Source organism: Arvicanthis niloticus, chromosome 5, assembly GCF_011762505.2.
Source record: "Arvicanthis niloticus isolate mArvNil1 chromosome 5, mArvNil1.pat.X, whole genome shotgun sequence".
NCBI lineage: Eukaryota > Metazoa > Chordata > Mammalia > Rodentia > Muridae > Arvicanthis > Arvicanthis niloticus.
In genome coordinates, this window is record NC_047662.1 from 66,791,593 (window position 1) to 66,809,276 (window position 17,684).

The following is a 17,684-nucleotide window of genomic DNA, read 5'->3' on the forward strand; positions in this document are numbered from 1 at the left end:
ACACCAAAGTAAAAGGTTGCCAGCTATACCTGTGTGTGTCTGCAGCCAGACAATAGAGTCAAAGATTATATCTGTAAAACAGACATTTTTGTTTTCTCTCTCCCTACCTCCACCTCAATTTATCTAAAGCTAGAATCATTTTAAGCTTAAATCCAGATACTTAATATAATAAGTGGTTTACTGCACATATAAAATATGTCTAACATCTTTGAACTGTGACACTCAAGCTAACTGAGCAATTTGGAAGACTGTTCAGAACCCCTGGGGTTCTCTTTGCTTATGAAAGAAGTCATGCCTGTGGGTCTTCATTAGGAATATCTGTACCACAAGCCTGGAATGTGGTCTGTTTGAAGACATTTCCCTCTTTCCTTTGACAAAGAAAGTCTGCTGACAAAGTTGAGGCATGTTCAAAGGACTTCCAAGAACTTTGGTGCTTTTCTGCTGAGTGGGTAACTGGACACATGAACATTGTGTGTATGACTTACAAGAGTTCATGGGTGCTGATCAAGAAGCTTATCATGATCCCTGAAGGACCACCAAGTATTCTCATCATGCTATCTGCCATCTCTTCCTGTTTGAATATGGTCCACATTTTTAGTGATATAAAATTGCCATGCATTTGTAAGATATTTTATAGCTGGCCATTAACAAAGAGTGTTATATCTATATAGATTGTTTAAAAAAAATATCCAGGGGAGGAATTATCTCTTTAGTTAGTACACTGGACTCCAGAACTGCTGGAGTTAGAGTTTAGAGTTGTGAACTTGATGGTGTATTGTGAGGTGAGATGTGAGGCCTCATCATGTGGCCATGCTTCAACTTGGCTGGTCTGAAGTGCTTTCTGTGGGAGGTGTATGCAAGATATCTCCACTTTCTCCTCAGTCCTCACAACAGCCTATGAAGTCTGTGTGAGAAGCAGGAGGCTATTTTCAGCTTTGAGGAGACATGTTTTTTTTTGTGTGGAAAACTTTTACATACAAAGAAAGCTTCCAGTTCCCTTTACTTTTTTTTTTTTAAAGAGCCCAATCCTGTCTGTTATCTGCCATATATATGACCATCCTGTTATGTATGGCAATAAGCAGTGCATCATGGAGAAAGAAACTGATTATTTCTACTTTGTAAATGAAAGGGTGTGGTTTCTGAAAGCCAGACCAAACCATTTTGGACAGTGTTGCTTGTGATTTCTTCTCTCTCTCTCTCCCTCCTCACAATGACCATTTACAGTTATCATCCATGTAAATGAACTGGTAAAATTTCTTACAGTTAAGAAAGAATGATCTGGGCTGGGGAGATGGCTCAGTGGTTAAGAGCACCGACTGCTCCTCCAGAGGTCCTGAGTTCAATTCCCAGCAACCACATCGTGGTTCACAACCATCTATAATGGGATCTGATGCCCTCTTCTGGTGTGTCTGAAGAGAGCAATGGTGTGTGTACTCATATACATAAAATGAATAAATAAATAAATAAATAAATAAAAATAAAGAAAGAATGATCTAAGTCTTCAATGGGTTCTCACAGGAGGCATGAACAAAGATGATTACTTTTCTTCATAGGGCAAAAGGAAATCAGACAATTATATTTTTTAAAACCTTTGATGAAGTAACTAAGCTGAAACGTCTAGGCACTCATCCCCATATCCTTGCTAGGAAAGCATCATCATGGTGCTCTGGGTACCTGTCTTACAGTCATACCCTTTAAATGCATAGTAACCATGCAACTCATTTATTTATTCAACAAACATTTAACAAGCGCCTTCTGTAATCTATGTGGGGTCTTTGATGCTTGTAGAACAATTATGAACAAGATAAATGAGGTTCCTATTTTTGAAGTTACAGACCACAGATGCTGACAGCTACTAACTGGATAATCACAAACATAATTGATTAAAATGTATATGTGTTTTATGAACAGGAGCTTAAGTAATTGAAGCTTCTTAATTAACCTGAGTGATCGGGAAGCCTTCCCTGAAAAACACCCATGGGAACTGAGGCAGAAATTAGTTGCACAAAGAGAGGGAGACAAAATGTACTGGGCAAGTTCAAGGGCATAAGATATGGTGAGGAATGTGTGCTCCAGTGAAAATGGGGTCAAGTGGCGAAGGCAGCCACAGTGGTCACACCAGAGACTTCTAGGAGAAGCATGGAGGTGGGGGAGCAAAAGGGACACGGAAGGTTCCTGCAGGCCAACAACTTGATGTTTTATGAAGATTGCTTTGGCTTAAGTATGTGGAAGGTTGGGTAGGACTGAAAGGGTACACAGGCCCAAAGGCCAGATTTGACCAAAACCAACCAAGAATAAAAACAGCCAAACAGCTATAAATTAAACCAACCAACCAACCAACCAACCAACCAACCAACCAACCAACCATCCAACCATCCATCCCTCCATCCAACCAACCAAACAAACAAGCAAACAAACTCTTGCAGCATGCATCAGACTGTGGCTGTGAACTCCTAAGAAGACTCCTTCCATTCCCATCTCACAGATATGCATTTTATGATTTTACATGTTGCTTTGCTTTCCTTTCTACTTGAGACTTTGTTTGTATGAATGTGAGAGAAAAATATTTTTTTCAAGATAAAACCTAGAGCTGATTGGATGTTCATGGAATTTAACCTGTCACTCAAGGTGTTTGACATGAGACTGTGGCTTACTGTGGACCCAAGAAAAATTTGTAGGTGGTCAGAAACTGAAGGTGGCAGAAAGCTTTGAATCACCAAGTAATTTAAAATAAAAATAATTTTGATGCTGTGGATGTACATGCATCAGACCACTGGGCCCAAAATTCTTCTGAAGTGTGTGTGAATTTAATGAAAGAGTCTGTATATTAAAGTGAGGAGTGCATTGCATTTCTATTTTGTCTTCTGAAAATAATGGGTTTTCTGATCCCAGTTATAGCTGCAGACTTTTATTTCTGCCTAAGATGTTTCTCATGTGGAGCATCCCTCAACCAGCGGAGAAAGTAAAAGTAAAAGAAGAAGAAGAAAAAAAAAAAAGACTCAGGCTGCTTTGGCCAAATTCCATGGCTATTGTTCCATGTGTCCAGAAGATGAAAAATGCCTGTCACTGTGACTGTGAGCTATGGTTTACCAGCAGGGACATTTGTCACTTCTTTCTTTTTCTTGAAAATGTAATCTTTTGTTCCTGCTTAGGTATCCCCTGTGAATGATGAGCCACCTGTTCTGAAGGCTGACCTCATTCCCATGATGCACTGCTCAGAGGGTGGAGAGGTGACCATCACCCCTGAATACATTTTTGCTACTGATGCAGACAATGATGACTTGGAACTTCTGTTTCTGATTGTCCGAGAGCCTCAGCATGGAGTGGTGAGAAAAGCTGGACTCCATGTGGGCAGGTTCTCTCAGGGAGATGTCATCTCAGGGGCTGTGACATATAAACACACAGGTAAGTGACAACCTATGACTAGTGTAGGCATTCAGGTCTTAATGCCACTCCTTGTCATGGGCTCCCATAACATTACAATCTTAATACTTTTTTTTTTTTTTTGCAATGAAAGATAAAGCAGATTGCAGCCTGCACTGCAGTTAGTAAGCACGGTCATCATGGATAGAGGTACTTCTGATCTGAGTTTAATAGTGAATTTCAGAAAGTGTAGAAAAGAGCAGCTTCACTTGATCCACTGCTCTAAATGTTCCATTTCTATCTCAAGTCCTTTTTTAGTCAACTAGAAGAATTTGACCATTTTACTTACAGATTTCTAAATCATGATGACATTACCAAAAGCAATGCCATCATTTCTTTTAGAAGTCAAATGACCACCAGCCAGCTTCCTAGAAGTAACTAGTCTCCTTTCTAGGTTCTTCAAAAGCGAGATGATGTCTTTTGATGGTTCATGACAGCCTGAACACAAATGCAATGGGTTCCCATCGATGTTATCTCAATGCATCATAACTCAGTTGATATTTCTTCCCACTATGTGAAGTGTTCAGTTAAAGATAATACTTACTCTAAGCTGGGGGTGGCAGTGCATGCCTTTAATCCAGCACTTGGGATGCAGAAGGAAGTAAATCTTCGTGAGTTCAAGATCACATTGGTCTATAAAGTGAGTTCCAGGACAGCCAGGGCTGTTAGACAGAGAAACTCTGTTTTGAAAAACAAAAAACAAAAACCAAAAAGTAACAAAAGAAAGAAAATATTAACTCAGAATCTATTTGCAAGGTGCAGCATTGAGTCATATGGGCCATAGTGGAGTATAGTCTAGGCCGTGCCAAAGGATTGTTAGCTAAGTGTACAGATAGAAGGACTTCCACTTGGAAGGATGACTGAGGCACAATGACACTTAATATCTTTTTCTTTGCATATCTTCTTTCCTGCTTAATTTTGTATCAATTTGACACAAGCTAGATTCATTTAGGAAGAGGGACCCTACACTGAAAAAAAAAATGCTTCCATAAGATGAGCCTGCAGGCAAGCCTGTAGAGCATTTTCTTAATTATTGATTGATGTGGGCAGTGTCACCTCTGGGTTGGTGGTCCTGGGTTCTATAAGACAGCAAGCCAATAGCAGCATCCCTCTATGGCCTCTGCATCTGCCCCTGCCTCTAGGTTCCTGATATATTTGAGTTATTGTCTTGACTGCTTTTGATGATGGATTGTTTTATGGGAAGGTAATAGAAATAAACCCTTTCTTCCTCAAGTTGCTTTTGGTCATGGTGTTTCATCACAGCAACTGAAACTTAGATCTAAGTAACATTTGTCGGGAAATGGTATCATGTATTTCCTTTTGCTGGAGTTAATCACACACTACTATAATTTTCCTGTTTACAGTCTCTTTAGACTGAAACTTCTATGGATAAAGCGAGAAGGCATGAAAAGGCCGACTGAGTAGAACACTGTATTACTAACCACTGAGTCACTGTGACAGTTACCTGACAGAAACAGTTGAAGGGAAGAAAGACTTTTTTTTTTATATTTTATTTACATTTCAGATGCCATCCCCTTTCCCCATTTCCCCTCCCTAGAAAACTCCTATCCCATACCCCCTTTTCCTTTTTGCTTTTATACAGTTTTTTAAAAATGTTAATCAAAGGCTTTATAAGTTTGGTAATGCTCAATCAGAAGTGTAACCCAATACCCAACCTAGATATATAAACTATCTTTGACTGGTGGAGACACGTGAACATATGCCTCCATGTCCCCCCCCTTTCTCTCTCTTTCTCTCTCTCATCACCTAGCTTCTCCTTTCCTTCATCCTCTCCTCTCCTTACTCCATCTCTGAAGGAAGACATTTTGTGCATTGATTTCTGAGAGTTTTCATTTACAGCCACAAAGGAATCTCATTTGTTGACACTGGTCTGAAGCAGAGTCTTTTCAAATGACAGCTCAAAAACCAAAGAACAAGCCTGAAACCAGAAGCTGAGCTGTCACTTCTAAAAGCCTACCTATCGTCACTTACCTACTTCTACCACTTAACTTCTCACGAATAAGGTTCTATTGACTTCCAAATATGGCCTCAAATGGAAAGCCTCACAGGCTTTCCTTTAAAAATCAGAGTGCATGCCTTCATGATCTCTTCACTCTTGAACTGTGTGTGCTAGTAAAACCAACACCACATGGACAAAGCCAAGGCTGGCTGCCATCATAAGTAGCCTGGTGGTCCTGGACCATGATGAAGGCAGTCTCTGAGTGGTGCCTGTATGACAGAATCTTGTAAAATGTCTTCCTAGGCCGTCTTATTCAAGCATATATGTCACTCCCATAGCTCTCTCTTTAAACAAACAAACAAACAAACAAACAACCCAAGGCTTCCAAATGAGCTTACAGTTTTATGCTCTGGATCCTTCTACTTACAAGGCTTTATTGCTTCCTGAAATGTAATGTAAACAGGCACATTCCTTATTTCCTCATCAGAGTATGCTGCTATGTTAAAAAACTGCAGCCACTTACAGAAACTTGTTTGTTCATAGCTTACAGCATATTCTTTTCCTTAATGAACTGCACATTTCACATCTTCCTCGTCTTCATTTTGCTCCTAATTGTCTTTGTAAACATGGATAAAAACAGCCAGTAAAAATCAGGCCGGAGCCTGACTGCTATGTTGTCTTAAATTTCTTCCACCAATGATACTAGTCCCCTGCTTTTGAATTCAACCTCATTCAGAATTTTAGGACACGGCAAAAGGTAGACAAATTTGCTGTGTAACCCAGACCAGCCTCAAACTTAGGTACCCCCCATCCCCCATTGTAGATCTCAAATAGTCTTGCAGAAAAGGGACTCAAAGACTAATTGTTTATTGAATAATTGCAATATCTTTAGCAGGCTCACAAAGCACAGGTAAGATGAACCATGTTCTCTTATACTGTTTTCCAAATACTAAAAGGCAGGTTTACAAACATCTAAATATCTTCTCTTGTGATGTTCATATAAGGAACTGTTAATTAATAAGGCCTGGAAAGACACTGGGGGAAATGATTTCACATATATTTTTTAGTTATAGTAGATTAGAAAGAATACTGGATTCAAAGGATGTTTTGATGTTACATTTCCTCAAATGTCACTTCTTTGCTCTACAAGTTCTCGTTTAGCACTGTTCAAATTGATATCAAGAATTCTGGCATTAAAGATCGGATGTTTTAGTGACTTATCTGTTCCAACCCTTGCTTCAGTGGTTTTGATTAATTTTATCACCTGTACTGAACACTTTTAACTGCCAACTTGACATAACTTAAAATCACCTGAAAAAGAGTCTCTGTGGAATTATCTATATTGGGTTGGCATGCAGCCATGTCTATGGGGAATTGTTCACCCTCACAGGTAGAAGATAAGTCTCTGTAGCTGGAGACACCATGCACTTCAAACACAGGGCCTAGAGTGCCCTGAAATGGAGCTTACCTTAAAGCCTCCTCTCAGAGGACTATCATTCATGGTGCCCACCAAGAAGGTGTCATGCAAGCTTCCAAAGGATGAAAGTAACCAATGGTTATACCCAGCGATCACTTTTGTAAACCAGAACAATGACCAGAATGACATGATAGGTATAGGGTATAGTAGTGGCATATATACCTTGGTGGTAACCAACAGCTCTCTAATTGGGCTCAAGACTCTCTCAACAACAGGGAAATCATGACTGGTACTGGAGACCTAGCCAACTGCCCAAGACCAGTGAAGCCATGGATCTTGGAGGAGAACCTGCAACCACTACTTCACTAAACCAGTACAATCCCTAACAGCAGCCTAAACACTTGGCTTATGCCCACAAATAACTGTCGTTCTCATCCCTCATCGAGGAAACATCTCTTTGCTGTAGATGGAGACAATCACAGAAAACCACAACCAATTAAAATGCATAGTCGTGGAGCCCAACTAATACATCTATGACACAGCTCTGGCATGGGAAGCTCAGGAAATCATTGTGGAAGAGGAGTCTGAAAGATTGTAACAAAGAACAGAAAGGCTGCTGTGAAATGTTAGAGAAGCTACACCTATGAAGTCTCATCCACGTGGTTACATAAACTTGACCTGAACAAGGGTAATTCCTGTAGACAAACTAACTTGGAAGGAAGAAGGCTCATGTGGCCTCAACCTTAGACAAGGGAAGCCTCAATCCTAGATAAATAACTACAAACAATTAAGGAATAGTGAGAGTGTGAGAATTGGTCTTCCCCAATAAAGAGTATACCAATTTGTTATACAATACTAAAATGGTCATCCTTGAGAACATATGCATACAAGTAATACTGTAGAGATGAGCAACTTGTATTTATGCATTTAGGAACACACACATGCACAGACACAATGGAAAAAGAAGCCAGGAATTTGAAAGTGAGAGAGGGGTCTTAAAGGCGGGTTTGGATCGAGGAAAAGAGAGTTGGCAATTTCTTTGTATTGCAGTCATGCATTGATTCCATCTCTTTACCTTCTTCCACAAAGGACCCTTCCCTCATCCTCCACACTCCTGCCCCTAACACATTTCTCTGGCTGTAAAAGTATCTCTTCCTTTGTTTTTCTTCTCCTCTGGATACTGTTCACAATTCCTTCTTGTACTTCTGAGTTATTGCTTCCCACATCTGGCTTGTTTCACTTAACGTCATGGTTTTAAGCTTTACCTTATTTCCTTACCTTTCTTTATTTATGCATCCATTGAAGGGTATCTGGAGTGGTCCCACATTTTGACTATCATGATTAATGCTGGAATAAACATGAAGATATAAATATCTTTTTGGTATAAAAATTTCATCTCCTTTGGATAGCCAATGAAGAGTGGGATTGTTGGATCCTGTGTAATTTTTTTGAGGAATCTGCCTCAACATTTACCATAGAACTCCTATTATTTTACATTCCTTTTATCAGTGTTTCTGTTTCTCTGCATCTGTTATTTATTGTCTGTTTGGTGATGGATGTTCAGCTGAGGAAGATGATAACTCACTGTGTTCTTGACTAACATTTTCCTGATGATTAATAAAATTGTGCATTTTCTGCTGGGAATTGGATTGAATCTCTCCACCACATTGGGCAGTGTGAGCCTGGGATATCTTTTTTTGTGTGTGTGTTCCTATCGTTTCTTTCACCAGTGTTTTAGAATTTTGTTGCAGAGTTCTTCTGCTTGTGTATTTATTTTTTAAAACATAGTGAGTGTGGTTGCTTCCTTAATTTTCTTTTCACCGTGTTTACTATTTGTGTTTGGAAACGCTACTTTAAAAAACAAAACAAAACAAAAAAAAGAATTCTGAGTGTGTGCGTGTGTGCGTGTGCGTGTGCGTGTGCGTGTGTGTGTGTGTTGGTTTTGTTTTTGTCTAATTTACTGAACTCATGTATATATTCTAAAAATATTTGCTAGAGTCTGCTATGATATCTATAAATGGGAATAATTTAGCATTATCCTTCTCATGTTTGGTGCCTTTTTTTCTGTTGTATGATTTCATTTGCTAAGATTTCTAGTTTCTAGTACTATAATAAATAAGAATAAAGAAAGTTCTTAAGTTGTGTTCTTAGACTATAGACATTTAAATGGGCCTTCTTAGGGACTGGCTGCTTGGCCCGTTGTATAGCCATTGCTGTAAATGAAGCCTGTCTTATATGGAGAAATCAGTTACTGAGTGCTATCCTTGATTTTTCCACTAAATTCTCCTTCTTTCAGGATATTTTTCCAGTGTTTTTTTTTTTTTTTTCTGACTTCCCTTCACTGCAGGCCCCACTTTCCCCTCCCAGGTATTTGCCTGGCAGGCTTACTCTTCCTCCAGGGCATAGCACAAAGCCAGCAAAAGCATCCGAAGGACTTACCGTGCACTGACACATGCAACTGCCCCAGGGCACTGTCATCTGGCACTTGTATCTTTTTCCCAACCATAAACCTTGTTTATTCTACAACTGAAATAGAGTCATCACTTGGTGTACTTAGGGGATGGGTCTCAGGAACCCCACATACCAAATTCTACGGGTGTTCAAATCTCTTCCAGAAAACAGCCTAGTATTTCCCTATAACCTATGAAAAGTCCCACATTCTTTCAATAATCCTTGCATCACTTATAACTCTGAGGCAAATTGTGATATTCTTTTGATTAGGAAATAATAAAATCTCCATATTTAGTGCAGATAAACTTTTTAAAAGTATGTTTAATGTGTGCTTGGTTAAGTCTGCAGATGTGACTGGTGTGGATATAAAAAGCTCTCCCTGTGTATGGAATTGCCATTTAGTGGGTTAAAATGTTTGAACAGTAGCAATTCCAAAAGGCTCAACCTAATGGATGCATACATCTGTGGTACTTTGAACACATTGCCTTTGTTTCCCTCTCGTTACACAGTAAACAACACACAGTAGGTCTTTTGACGTTAAGCATTTTAAAAACATGTCCTTCAGAGGTGCAAAGTGTCTGTATTTTCTGTTGCAATGCCCAGAGGACTAATTATCTCATAGTAGGAATTGAATAAATGTTTATCAAATGAATAACTAATGGGTAAATGTTTTAAGTCAACTTCCTTTTTATTATCAGTATGAACAGTTAAGAGGTCTCTTATTTTTATTCCTGCCAAATTTGAAGGATAATGCTTTCTTTTTAAGTGGTATTTTAATTGATTCTTTCAAAATCTCATACAGTGTACTTGAAGCATATTTGTCTTCTCTTTTCACCTTCTCCCAGACCCACTCCGACCTCTCTACCCACCTATCTCTATTTATATATGCATGTAGGTATCTACGTGTGTGTGTGTGTGTGTGTGTGTGTGTGTGTGTGTGTATCAATCATCTATTTGTGTCATCTATCATCCGTCATGTATGTATGTATGTATGTATGTATGTATGTATGTATGTATGTGTGTGAACGTGCGCGCGCACACGTGTGCATGCCTGCCTGTCTGCCTGCCTGTCTGTCTGTCAGTCTGTCTGTCTGTCTGTCTGTCTATCTAAATTCAAGTCAAATTTGTGCTGTCCAAATACTCCTGGATGTGGCACCTGGCCTGGACACTCTTCAATTTCCCAAGGGTCATACTCTTGAAGAAAACCGACTCTCCTTCTAACAACGGCTATCAAGCTAATGGTTTCTATTGATCTCTGTAAACTTCAACTTGGATTTTTCTTCCCCTCCTCTGCCCTTTCCTCCTCTACCCTCCCTTCTCTTTTTCTCCTCCTTTTCCTCCTCTCCTTTCCTCTTCCCTCCTTTCCCCTTCCTTCCTCCCTTTCTGCCCCCTCCTCTCCTCTTTCGTCCTCTTCCCCACTCTGCCTTCCCCTCCCCCTTTCTTCAGAGCTCCCAGCATTGTTTCCCCCGATTGTAACTTTAAAAATTGCCAAGAGCACACATTCAGAGCTTTTCTGTTGCCTAAAGAAAATAGACTGTCCTGTTTGTTGATAAGTGACTGGCTAGTGTATAGTCAAGGAAACATTGAAAGAAAACACCAAGATGTGAATTACTTTTCTTCACACTTATCCAGTGTCCTGTCTCTCAGGACTGCTGAGTGGTTGGTTCTGGTGGTTTCTTTTCTGGTGGTTAGCGCACATAGAGAGATAATTATTAAGGGGACACAGACACCTTCTGCCTTTCCCTGAAGTGGTTGCTAACATCAAAGGATTAAGAGGGAAGAATGAAATCATCCCCAGTCAGGCTCTGTGCCTCCCCCTTGTTCATTTGTGAACTGTCAGACCCTTGTTAGCCCTGCTTTGCTCCTCCATATGGTCTGTGGCTGGCAGGGATTTCACAAGAGGCAACAGATGGACAAGCATTTTTGTATTATTTTCCTGACTATATTTAATTTTGTAGCGATATAATCGAGTTTCATATTTTTATCCCCTTAAATTCCTTTTCCTTCCTTGCAGTGCCTGCAGAAAAGGTACGAATGAAGTTGTTCATGCTGCTATTTCCAAAAGTCAGGACTCAGCACAGTTTTATTTTCCAGGTGGCGAGATTGGCCTCGAACCTTGTTTTGACAATGTTGTATTGGTGGTTTCGGATGGCGAAGCTGACCCTTTGGTGAATGGCTGTTGCTACGATGGACCTGATTCGTCTGTTCCTCTTCATAAATCCTTTCCCATGTACCAGCTCAACATCACAGTGCATCCAGTCGACAACCAGCCACCTTCAATTATAATAGGTGTCTGTGTTCTTCCTATGAGTATAATTATCTGAGTGTCATACCCAAGACTCATTGAAACAGATCTCTTTGCTTAAATTAGAAAGCTACCAAATGCTGTTGTCATCCAGCAATCATTTCAACAGACATATGTAATAAACCCCAAATCTGTAATAAAATATTACAGCACTGAAGAATGTACCTGCTTGAAAACTTATGTATTTCCACATATAGATTATAACTGCACATGTGTCTTTGTGTGTGCATTCTACAACAAGGACATTGAGATCCTCAAATACAGTGGTTTATTTCACATGGGAAAATATTATTTGCCTGCTGGAGAGAGAATAATTTATTTTATCCATAATAATTTTTATTAGAACAGAATGTGTTTACCACAGAGACCATTTATATACATTTAACCTTCCGTGCTTTTCAGAAAGTCATCTCTTCGTGGGCATTATGTATATGTTCTGTCTCACAGAAAAAAAAAATAAGCATATGTATGAATGTTCTTGTTGTAATTTGCAAAGTATCTCCCAAGCAATGTTCTGGAAAGGAAGCATTATCCCAGCAGAGTAATTAAGCACCAAGGCATGAAAAGATGTTCGTTATGAGCAATTCATAATCGCTCTCAGGCAATTAACGCTCTGACAAACAGAGGTAACGACTGATCTTGAGGAGTACATAAACTACATTTAGTGGCTTATCATTAAAACAGTTTGGCAATTCTTATTTTCATTTGTCACTTCTATAGAGACACAAGGGAAATCAGAGTTCCTTGAGAATGACTGGAGGGCTGTAGCAGAGCGTTTAGCGTTGCTGCTGTCTCTCCATTATCATCTGGCTGGCTTGTATACGAAAGAGTATACAATTCTGTGAGTCCAATTAAATCACACTCATTTCCCCTGAATATTTTCACCGCAAGGAGAATTTATGCCCAAGAAAACGAGCATCTCCCATGGAAGCATGTTTGCCTGTAGGACTTTTGCATATTTGCTCTGGTTGGGGTTGCAGTCACACCCTCTCGTTCTTACTATTCTGATGGAGGAGTTCAGGCTAAGACACAGTGTATGCTTTTAAATTTTGTTACGTTTTGACTTACTGGTTTTGTGAGGCAGTGTGAATGTAAGAGCAGGAACTGGTTCTCTCCTCCTACCCCTATTGGTTCTGGGGACTGAGCTCAGCTCACTAGGCCTGACAGCTGGCACCTTCACCCACTGAGCTACCACACTGGCCTGTGACTGTTGTTTATTTTGTATGCAGGTAGGATGTTCACAGTGGATGAAGGCTTCTCAGCAGCCCTTACTACTCATCACTTGACTGCCACTGACCGGGACACTGCCATGGATGACTTAGAATTCATTTTGGTTTCTCATCCCCAGTTCGGCTACCTAGAAAACACACTGCCTTCTGCAGGCTATGAGAAAAGTAATATGGGCATAAGCATAGGTAAGTCATGGCTTCTTGACCCACAATGTCTTGCCAGTGTTCATAGATGTGAATGGCAGACCAGGCTTAGGACGTGGGTAAGGATTTAAAAATATTCAAGGCACCATATGTATTCAAGAGATTATTGTTAGTACTGTTTCTATTATTATTCTAGCTGATACATTAAATCTTAATTGTTTTTCAGTTGGACTTTTATCTTAACTTTATGTATGAACATTTATAAGTGAAATAAGTGGAAACTTCATGTGTGAAAAATATATAAATATATGCTACAGTGTTTACCTATTCCAAAGCCTTCTTGGCAACACAGCCCTGCCATATAATTAATATGGTGGGAACCACAGAGTTTCCATATTTGTAGTTTTCCAGCACATTTAATAGCTATTCCTGAAAAATATTGAGAAATATTGCTATAAGTGGTACTGAAAGAGAAACCTAAAATATTTGAGTAGATTACATTAATTTTGAAAGCAAAATGATTCTCAGCAACCAGAAGAGTCTTTAATAAAACAAAACAGAAATAAAAAGCAAGTCCTAAACCTTCCAAAGATAACTCCTTATACTTAAGTTACTTTTTCAAGCTTAAGACATTTATATTTTAAAACATGAGCGAGATTATATTTAAGATTAATCAAATTAAAGGTTATTCATCTTGTCTCATGATTTAATTCATAACACAAGACATTTTTCATCTTTTGATTTAAGGCTAGCTGAATATCAAGTCTACTAATTCTACTCAATGCAGGGAGTTTCTTGATGTATGTTACAGGGACAAGTCATCTGTTTCCAGTTATTCTGCTTAATGTCAAAGAGGTAGTATCTTTCTTAACCCAGTATGACAAGAGCCACGTGGCTAAACCCACAGTTTAGCCAAGGGTTCTTTTCCCTGACTTTCAGTCCAAGTGTCTGGAGAGTGACCATGAAGCCCCTGCTTCTCGATTAGTGGTTATCACAAGTCCATTATTCAGGCAGATTTTAGTCATTTCTTAAGATCTGTGATCCCTGTCTTTATGTGGATGGCTGATGGGCATCGCACCTGACCGGGCTATAATCATGTATCTACTTTGCAGAGAAGCAGCTGTTAAAAACTGCAGATACCTGGGAAATGCTGTTTATCATTTCCCTGTTCTGTCTTGGTGTGTGCTAGCTTCATTCCAGTGGAGAGACATGAAGGCTTCTCACATTAACTATGTGCAGTCCAGGCACCTGAGGGTGGAACCAACTGCTGACCAGTTCATGGTATATGCCACAGATGGGAAGCAACGCTCCTTGGAGACAACATTTCATGTTATCATCAACCCCACAAATGATGAAGCTCCTGACCTTGTGGTACAGAATATCACTGTAAGAAACACACCAGAATAGTCCTTTTAACCTCATCATTTTCTGGTTTTTAACCACTTTATGTTGGTCCAGGGGCCCCCAATATGTTCATTTGGTGAAGAGTGAGGATATCAGAATCTTATGTCATATAACTAATCACTTGTGAACTATTAGCCTAATAATTATGGCTATGGTAAAGATAATGTGTGTGTGTGTGTGTGTGTGTGTGTGTGTGTGTGTGTGACTGTGTGTCTGTGTATGTCTATGTATCTGTGTAATAAAGTACCTGCTGGGTAGTAGGTTCCACATACTTTCCATGCATTCATAGTTACCTTCACAATAGGCTTTTAGGTTGTTTTTATTTAATTGTCATTTCACTACTGAAGTAATGAAGTATAAACAAGCTAAGTAACCCAGGAGATTTATGAACATGCCAGAATTATATTTTTACTTACAAATAAGAGAATATACCTGATACTTTATGCTTTACTTTCTAAAGTAAAAGACCACACACACACACACACACACACACACAATCACTGCATAGTTCTTTTTAAATATCATGCATCTGTGTATATGGTTAATTCATATACATACATTAACATGTCAAATAAACACAGACTTTGGCCTCAAAGGAATTTGGGTATTGCTTTAAATTTTGCATTTGGACAGACTATTTCTCTTCAAGCCTCTGTTTCCCCATCTCTGAAAATATACGTGGAATTTTCTTTAAGAGTCAGTCATGATGATCAAGTTGGCCAAACACAGTATGTCCATAATGAACAAACATTTGCAATACAGTTAGCATGCCATCGTTTTACTAATATTGACCAAAGTCATTATTTCCTCTCATTCTTTTTGTTAAAAATAATCACATTCTGAATATGAAAGTCTTTATTTGATTTTAATTTTCTAGTGAGTCTTAATGGCACATGAGTGTCACCTCAGCATGAGATTTAAGAGCCAACTCCTGCCTCTCTTCTTCTTTTGGCTCATGGCTTACTCTGGAGAGTCCTTCAGTGATTATGTGAGGAAAAAAAAAATCTATAAATGCTCCCTTCCACACCTATTTTCACTGTCTTTATCTGCCTGAGGCAAGAGCTTTTGGAATAATTAGTCCTCTGGGAAGTTGTCCCTCATCCCTTTGTGGGAGTGATCATGTTTTTCACCCAAGCTTTCTCATATATGCAAATCACGCACAGGCCCTTGGAGCATTGGCAGAGATAACTTTTAAGCATCAAGCATTCTTTCTTTTTCATGTAAGCACATTTGTCTTTCCGCTTAGGAAATTTCCTTATTGTGTAGATGGCTGGGCTTTCATCAGCATGTTTCAGTTTATTCTAATCCTTTGCAAACTTCATCATAGTAGATACCTGCTTTTTATGTATGTTTATTTAATCTTTTTTATTCTGAAAAAATTTTTTTTAAATGGCCAAGAGAAGCAGCTCAGAGATTAAGAGCACTGGTTGCTCTTCCAGAGGACCCAGGTTTAATTCCTAGCACCCATACGGCTGCTCACAACTGTCTGTAACTTCAGTTCCAGAGGATCCAACACATTCACCCAGACAGACATGCAGGCAAAACACCAATGCACACAAAGTAAAAATAAACTTTTTTATTCTCATAGTGTCAAGAAACAATTAGATTTCCAAAAAAGAATCCTGTAGGCTTTTTGTTGTTTTTGAAGAAAATTCCTTGGCAATCTTGTGGATAAAATTCCCATTTTTGTAAATGAGATCCATTACCACACAGTCCAGGGGCAAAGCTTCAGAGTTAAGCTCGGTAAAGATGGAGAATGATATGTTTTTGAGTTGCTTTACTAAGATTCTTAGGGATGAGGAGAGTCAGATACTGACAGAAGTTACTCAATAGCTATATCATTATGAATTCATCTATGATGTTTTTTTCGGTCTTTAATTTAAAAAAAAAAAGGTCAGCTAGGAGCAGCACTGTTTTTGGCCAAATATCACAGTGTGCCTGCAGAAAGGTCCCTTCAGAGTCACTGGAAGACACTGGAAAGAAAGCACAGGTTCTCACATTGTGGTCTCTCAGCTGTGAAGACAGCTGCTGGCCTCCGGTCTTTTATCCTTCTTGTTTCTTGATGTCCAGCAGCTCTTGGTATTCCTTCCCTGTCACACTATTGATAGGCAGGCCTGCCCAGGCCTCCCTAACTTTGATTCTTGAGAATATCTGAGAATACACAACCTCCAGAATGTAGCACGGTGGCATTGCAGGTCCCCAGGAAGCATGTGTGGAATTTGTATACTTTGGTTACTTAGATCTTGCTGTATTTCAGAACAAAAAATCAATTATTTTCTTGTTCTAGGCTCTCTCTGAGGAGGAAAAAAAAAAGGGTGGGGTGAGCAAGACAGCTAAGTACCAAGTGGCCAGTGGCTTTCTTGATTCAATAAGCACTCCAGTGTGTGTGGACAAGAACACGTGCATGTATATGTGTGTGCATAGGTGTGTGTGTGTGTGTGTGTGTGTGTGTGTGCCTGTGTGTCTCTGTGCCTGCTTGTCCATGTATTGAAGGATATCATGTGACCCGCTCTATCAGTCTCTGCCTTATTTCCTTGAGACAGGGTCTCCCATGGAACCTGGAGCTTGGCTGGCAGCCAGCAGCCCTGGGAAGTCTTGCTGTCTCTGTCCCCCAACAGTACTAGGTTAAAGGTGCTCTCCCGGCCACATCCAGCTTTTTATTGGGTGCTGGGAACTTGAATTCAGCTCCTCAAAGTTTCATAGCGAGAACTCGTACCTACTGAGTCATCTCCGCAGCACCCAAATAAAATGTACCTACTATGTAAATAAAAATTTGAAGCACCAAATATTGGACTCAGAAGGCTACTAATAACAACATGAGGGAGGAGGGGGAGGGGCGCTAGGGGGAGTAGGAGGGGAAAGAGGGAGGGTGATCAAAATACATCATATAAATGTATGAAATTTAAAAAAGAAACACCAAATTTGTTCCGTGTATGCAATAGGTATTTGCTACTTCCAAAGCAGATAGAAACCTAAAAATGGTAGAAACTAGGAGTTCTAAGTTAAATAAATGGATTAGTGTCTGAAGAAAAGCTTCCAGATTCACTTTTACACTGAACTTTCCTGACTTCTGGAGAGAAAGCATACTTTTGCCCCACCCCACCGCACCCCACCCTTTGAACTGTTTAGTGTGTAAACGTTCTAAATTTTCTAATCAAGTTTTTCATTGTATGTGGTTTTGCATGCAAATATATGTGAGTGAGGAGGGGTCACACATACAGTAGCCCAAACGTTAAGGGTGGAGGACAACTTTGTGGACTGAATTTGGGTTGCTAAGGCTTGTGGCAAGCACCTTTAGCTATTGCACCTTCTCACCAGCCCCACGCAGATGGTTTAATCATGTATCCTATG

General features: G+C 39.6%; 1 protein-coding gene across 5 annotated transcripts in view; it reads left to right on the plus strand.

Annotated features, from left to right (window-relative positions):
* Positions 1 to 17,684, plus strand: part of Frem1 (FRAS1 related extracellular matrix 1) — a 151,461-nt gene that overhangs the window by 68,662 nt on the left and 65,115 nt on the right. For 4 of the 5 annotated variants that reach the window (XM_076934719.1, XM_076934721.1, XM_076934720.1 and 1 more), the window contains exons 16-19: positions 3,153 to 3,405; positions 11,346 to 11,540; positions 12,786 to 12,971; positions 14,119 to 14,315. In XM_076934719.1, coding sequence (XP_076790834.1) covers positions 3,153 to 3,405; positions 11,346 to 11,540; positions 12,786 to 12,971; positions 14,119 to 14,315 — 831 coding nt within the window. Of the gene's footprint in view, positions 1 to 3,152; positions 3,406 to 11,345; positions 11,541 to 12,785; positions 12,972 to 14,118; positions 14,316 to 17,684 lie in introns of those variants that run through there. The other variant, XM_076934722.1, reaches the window with a different exon arrangement.